The sequence below is a fragment of the Martes martes genome (genome assembly GCF_963455335.1).
Source record: "Martes martes genome assembly, chromosome: 16".
Lineage (NCBI taxonomy): Eukaryota > Metazoa > Chordata > Mammalia > Carnivora > Mustelidae > Martes > Martes martes.
The window spans coordinates 44571008-44577960 of record NC_137904.1 but is presented as its reverse complement, the minus strand read 5'-3'; the positions used below and the strand labels follow the sequence as shown (position 1 = coordinate 44577960).

The following is a 6953-nucleotide window of genomic DNA, read 5'->3' as shown; positions in this document are numbered from 1 at the left end:
CTTCACATCCCGTGAAGTACTGAGCATCCTATCAGATCCAAGCAATCCATCATCTGCCCCCACCCTTCTCAGTCCATCCAGCCTGTCTTTAGAGGCCGTCCATACCTCCAGGCCCATCCAAAAAGAAAATGCAAATTAAAACAGAAGGGCGGTGTCTTCTGATCCAGATCTCCACTCCCACTGCCACCTCCACATCCCCACCTCCCACTCCACCCCCTTCTCCGGGTGCTGCCTTCCAAAGGCCAAGCCCTCGTCTCCAGTGTTGCCATTACCATTCCGAGAGTATGACAAGGTACCAAACCCGACAGAGAGATAGGAATTTTGACCCATCTCAGAATTTACACATGGACCTGAATCCTCTGTGGAGTCTCGCCTCTTTCCAAAGGTATTTTTTCCCCTGGGATGGTACTCTGATTGTCTCCTAGTCCCTCATTGTGCCAGATGGTCTGTAAAGTTGGAGCTCTTAAAAAAAGTATACAACATTCCCATTTTCATGTGTTGCTTTGAATATTCAATGATCTTTCTTCCTTTTTTTTTTCCCCTTCCTTCTCCTCGTTCCCCCCTGACCCCCCTCTGTCTCTTTCCATCAAGGAAAGGGCTCCGACCACTGCTCTTCCCACCCACTTAGAGAAGAGTGCGAGTGTTCAGTTCACCAGGAGGTCCAGGGAGAACGTGGCTCCCACCTCTTGCAGTTTTATGATGAGTCTCTTTCCTTTTCACAAGGCAGTTATTAATCATGACTGATGCTCACTGACCAAGCCCAAACAATTGTGTGGCACACTCCACATACCACACACAGTCACAAATGTTTGTCTTGCTCACATGGGCTGGCATGAGGATGCCATTGCCGCCTGGGAGGAGCCACGGGACCAGACATTGTATTGCAGTCTCTGCCTGCTGCAGGAGGCACAGGACAGCCAGCTTTTACCATTCTGATTTTCCAGAATGATCATTCGTGATGAAAGGGCTGGGCTGCCCACTTGCCACCAGAGGAGATGAGGAAGGGGAGCACCCATTCCAGAGCCAGAGTCCATGGCTCTCTCCAACCTGGGCTAATGATGGCTGGCTGGTGTTTGGCCATGATGACAGGCCTTTCCGAAGATGTATTTTTACCCTCTGGACAAATAGCAGTTGGGACGAGTGGGGCTTTTTTATGAGTTGAGGTACTCAGAGCTGGAAAATAAACAGGCAGCTAATGAAACGTTCTTATGGAAACTGGCATAAATAATAACAAAGGAAACATCCTGTCTCCTGTGCCAACACCCTCGGGTGAGGGGCTATAAAAGCTGCTAGCCGCCGGCCACCGTCAGACGTGGGGAACTCCGGCCGCGCTCCTGACCTGCCACCTGACCCGTCGGGACCATGGGGTGCTGCCCAGGGGACTGCTTCACCTGCTGCCCTCAAGACCAAGACTGCTGTGAAGTGTGCTGCTGCCAGCCCGCCTGCTGCGGCTGCTGTGGTTCCTGCTGCGGCTGCTGTGGTCCCTGCTGCGGCTGCGGGGGCTCTAGCTGCGGAGGCTCTGGCTGCGGAGGCTGCGGGAGTGGCTGCTGCGGGAGTGGCTGCTGTGGCTCCGGCTGCGGCTCCGGCTGCGGGGGCTGTGGGAGCGGCTGCTGTGGGTCCAGCTGCTGCGGCTCGTCGGGGTGCTGCGGTCCTGTCTGCTGCCAGCCTACGCCTGTTTGCGAGACGAAGTGAAGCCCTCTGCCCCCTCCGCGGAGCTGGCCCTAGCAAAGCCTCCACCTGCTGCAGGTGGAGAGACTCCTTGTCTCCAGGACATTCCTGGCTCCCAAGACAGCGTCCTGCCTCCGTGTTATTTGTAGACGAGGGCTTGTTCTCCAATGCCTGCCCTGGTGTTTCAAGGTCCTGAGTGTAAGAGCCATATATATGCTGGTGAGAAAATGGAAACTGGGTCCCATCCAAAGTGATCCCCGAAGCTCACAGGGTGACTCCCCATGGCTTTATTTTCATGGACTTAAATGTCTTGTCACTGGAAGGCATCCTCTTACTCAAGGTGGCTTTGGGACTGACCCTTCTCCTCAGCTTTCTGCTGCTTTTGAGTGCAAAAATTTCTCTTTGTTAACTTCTTAATAAATTCGAGCTTGCTGGCATAACCAAATTAGTTCTCCCGCCTCTTCCTTGGCTCCCTCCTGGGCATTGGGCCAGGAGAATTTACTCTGGCATCCACAATTGGGTTTTTGAAATGTCGTTTGTGGACCAGAGTCCCCTTGCATCAGAATCACCTGGGGGCCTGTTAAAATGGAGATTCTGAAGCCCACCCCCAGGGCTGTAGCTTGACAATTTTGTTTTAAGTAAGGACCCCAGATGTGGACTAACACTTCCATGGTTTGCATGAGATTCACTTGGGGAGGTTTTTAAAATACAGATTCTTAGGCTTCACCATTAGAGATTTTTTTAAAAAAAGATTTTATTTACTTATTTGATAGAGATCACGGGTAGGCAGAGAGGCAGGCAGGGGGCGTGGTAAGCAGGCTCCCCACTGAGCAGAGAGCTGGATGTGGGGCTCCATCCCAGAATCCTGGGATCATGACCTGAGCCGAAGGCAGAGGCTTAACCCACTGAGCCACACAGGCGCCTCTAGAGATCTTATCCATTAGCTCCAGCATGGCTGCCTTGGGAACCTGTATTTTTAAAATGCAGTAAATGGGAAAATGCTGAGGCTGGCCAAGGTTTTTTTTTTTTTTTTTAGATTTTATTTCTTTATTTGACAGACATAGATCACAAGTAGGCAGAGAGGCAGGCAGAGAGAGAGAGGGGAGGAAGCAGGCTCCCCGCTGAGCAGAGAGCCTGATGCGGGGCTCGATCCCAGGACCCTGGGATCATGACCTGAGCCAAAGGCAGAGGCTTTAACCCACTGAGCCACCCAGGCGCCCCGAGGCTGGCCAAGGTTTAATCTTGAGTAAGGGGCATGGCTTTCTTCAGCAGTATAGTTCTCCTTTACTGCAGGAGGGCTCCAGGTTTGGTCAGAACTTTCTGGCAAAGCTGGGAAGAGGCTTTGGTAAAACAAGCTTGATTTGAAATGGAAGAGGTTCCTCTGGCGGAACTTCGTGAACACAGTGCTTATGGATGTTCTGGGAATTCCAGTTTTTTCTTCTAGCCAAATGCTTTGGCGAAGTCTCCTTCTGGTTTAGGTTTTCTTATCCTGAAATCAGATGTATTTCTTCTCCTTGGGTCCCAGGGATGAGAGGAGTGAGGCTTCATCTGCCCGGTGGGGTCTAAACCAGGTGTGCATGGGTCCAGCTGGAAGGTGAAAATTCAGGATAGTTGATTCAACTTCTGGCTGAACATGATTTTTTTTTAAACAGTTTATTTATTTATTTGACAGAGATCACAAGTAGGCAGAGAGGCAGGCAGAGAGTGAGAGGGAAGCAGGCTCCCTGCTGAGCAGAGATCCTGATGCAGGGCTTGATGCCAGGAGTCTGAGACCACGACCTGAGCTGAAGGCAGAGGCTTTAACCCATTGAGCCACCCAGGCACCCCTGGCTGAACATGATCTTAAGTGACATGTGGAATAAAATTTATTTTGCTCTTGCCTTGGGAGAACAATATTTATTTTTCATTGCTGCCAAGCAACGTTTCATTCAACAAACAAGCAAAAATGTATTTTTAAAAAATTTATTTATTTGACAGAGATCACAAGTAGGCAGAGAGGCAGGCAGAGGGGAGGGGAGAAGCAGGCTCCTTGCTGAGCAGAGAGCCCAGTGCAGGGCTCGATCCCAGGATGCTGAGACCGTGACCTGAGCTGAAGGCAGGTCTGAGCCGCCCAGGCTCCCCCAAATGTATTTTTTGATTATAAGCATGGCAATGATCTCTAAAAATATGGAAAAATACAGAAAAATATGAAGAAGGAACAACAGCCACCTGGATTCTCAATGTCAACTTCAGCATCTATTACTGACATAGGTGTTTCCAGACTCCTTTCGAAGCATATTTAAAAATAAAACTGGGATTATACTATTTTTATGTTTTTGCCTTTGAAAAATTTGTTTTTTATAAGCCAACTTTATTAAGGTGTACTTTGTATATAATAAAGTACACACAATTGTAAGGGACAGTTTGATGAGATTTGACAATTGTATATACTTAAGTAACCACCACAGCACTCAAGATATAGAACTTGCCATCATCCCTCAAATTCTCCAGTGCCCCATTTGCAGGCAATCCTCCCCATCTCTGATCCCAGCCTCAGTCAACCATCGATCTTTATATCACTATAATTTCACCGTTTCTAGAATCTCATGTAAATGAAATCATTCAGTGTGATCTCTTTTCCACTTAGGATAACATTATTTATATTCATCCTTGTGTCAGATATCAATAGTTCATCCCTTTTTGTTAAATAATATTACATTGTATGAATAAAGTTCATGAAAAAATATTCATCTACTAATGGAAATTTGGGTTGTCTCCAGTTTTTGACTATTATGAAGAAGGCGACTATGAACATTCATGTATAAATTTTTGGGTGGACATATGTTTATTCCATGTAGCAGGGAAAGATTCTCTGAGATGACATTCCAGCATAACAGATGATGCCATGTTGAATTTCTCAGCTGAGAGAGTTTATAAGGGTCTAGTGGGAGGAAAGCCCTCTCCATGTGAATTTCATTGCTGGCTTAGCTGCAAAAGAGAAAGTGCATGGAGAAGAACTGGAAAGGTGGAGATCAGGATCTTGGGGGCTCCTTCTCTGCTTTGCCCTCTGCAAAGTTGTCCAAAAGTCTTCTTTTCCAACTGTCTGAGAGCTACACCTCAAGAATGTCACTTCTTGTTCCTAATCATCCACTTTCAACCACTAGCTCTATTGATTCTGGCTCTTTACAACCTCTCATATTGCTCCAGGCCCAAGGCACTGCCCAGTTCAGGTTGTCACTATGAAGATTTTGAGTAATTGCCCCAGACACCTATATTGTCTCCCTGGTTCCCGACTTGCCCTCCTTCTCCCATCTCTGCACCACAGCCAGGGAGGTCTTTCCAAAGGGCAAACATGGCCAAGTCACTCCCCTGTTTAAAACACCCAGGTGTCAGTGTAAAATCTAACTACTTACCGTGGTCCACAAGGCCTTTCATGATTGAGTACCCAGTATCCTTCAAGTCCCATTGCTATTCCTTCCTGTCCCTTGTATCTTTCATCCTGGCTATGGAACCATTTACTGCTCCCCAATTGTATCATGCTTTTGAGAAGACTTTCTTAATTTCCTAAAAACCATGTTGGTGTTTCCCCTGGGTGTGTCCATAGCCATCCATCTGTCATAGCTCTTGTACATATACTGTACCATAATTGCCTATGGATGTGTCTATTTCTCTCCTAAACTTGGACTCCTTGAGACAGGAATTGCAGCTCATTCTTTTTGTATCCCTTGCACAGAACCAAGTGAAGGTTGAATTGAATGAATAATTGAAAGAGAAATTGAGTGAGTGATGGCATAAATTAATGAATGAAGGCGGAGATGGTGAATAGATGGCACAATGGTTCAGCTTTTCTAAAGGAGAACTGCATTTGCGTTGATGTTGAAAGCACATAGTAGAGGCAGCCCGTTACTGAGCAAGGATGTCAGGCCTTGGTGTTCAGAAACCTAGGGTACATTTTCCATCTCATGTCTGTAGCATTGACATGCTTTGGGAAAGCATTTGTGTTCTTTGCTTTTGATCACAACATTTTTGCAAAAAGTCTCTTGTCTTTCTTCTTTATCCTTTGGGTCTTGGAGGTGTCTTTGTTTTAAAAGCTATTAAAATCACCAAAATCAAGAGGGATTCTTGAGGGCCACTGAATGCTTGAGGTGTGGGTGGATGGAAGGAAAATAAGGAGGAGAAGCTGAGAGTCTGGGTCAAGTGTTTCTGGGGACAGGTAGAACCAGTGGTCTGGGGCAGGATTGTTCATAGAATAGGATGGAGGACAACACAGTGGGTTGAGCCTATGACAAGTGGCTTTGATAAAGTCTTTTTTTGATAAAGTCCTTTGATAAGAAAGGTCAGACTAGACAGAATGGTGAGGAGGAAGGAGGGCAGCCTAGATTAGGGGGCAAGTGGGGTGGGATTGTTAGCAAGTGACTTAAATTTTCTGATTCCGACCTTTTCTTTCCTCTTCTTTACGTATGATGGGGGGAGATTAATTCCTATTTCAGAGGATTGCTGATGGTTTTAAATAAGACTATTGCTGTAGGGGCGCCTGAGTGGCTCAGTGGGTTAAGACTCTGCCTTCGGCTCAGGTCATGATCTCAGGGTCCTGGGATCGAACCCCGCATTGGGCTCTCTGCTCAGCGGAGTCTGCTTCCCCCTATCTCTGCCTGCTTCCCTGCCTACTTGTGATCTCTCTGTCAAATAAATAAATAAAATCTTAAAAAAAAGACTATTGCTGTAAAGTGCAGTCATTTAAAATCCAGCCCAGACAGCCCCTCTCCCACAGAGCTCACCACTGCTCCCCTCTATTAATCCCTATATGTCTATTGTTGACTTTACCAGAGCATTGCAATGAGTTTACCTGAATGCGTGTTTGCCCACCAGAAAGTGAGACCTGTGTGAACGGGTGAGTGGGTCCTATTCATGTAGGCACATTGTGTCCCCTAGAGAACCTGATGCAGAGGACTAGAAGATGGATAAATTATAAGTTCCTTTCTGCTCATGATGCTCAGAAACACAGATAATCCAGTTTGAAGGCAATGATGCTTATTTGAAGATGACCTGTTGCTCCAAGGATTCCAAATTTAGCAGGTCAATAAACAAACGCTTCTTGATGGGTAGATAAACAACTTCCAGATCAACAAACCTTGATATAATAAGATGTTCCTCTGAAAACTGCTCAAACAGCAATGAGGAAAAGATGCAGAGGTTCCAAACAGCACATGGCAGTGAGGGGGGTATAAAAGTGACAGCCTCAGAGAGCTGTCCCAGTCAGGCAGTACCCCTCTCAGCATTCACAAGGGAGCAGAGGCACCTCCACC

The 6953-nt window shown here is 46.9% G+C and overlaps 1 protein-coding gene across 1 annotated transcript; it reads left to right on the top strand.

Moving 5' to 3' along the window:
* Positions 1-1362: 1362 nt before the first annotated feature.
* Positions 1363-2104, top strand: KRTAP17-1 (keratin associated protein 17-1; the record flags this gene model as incomplete). Its single annotated transcript, XM_080826334.1, has 1 exon — positions 1363-2104. One exon carries the CDS (start codon positions 1363-1365, stop codon positions 1690-1692), a length of 330 nt encoding a protein of 109 aa, XP_080682460.1. The 3' UTR covers positions 1693-2104.
* Positions 2105-6953: the final 4849 nt, after the last annotated feature.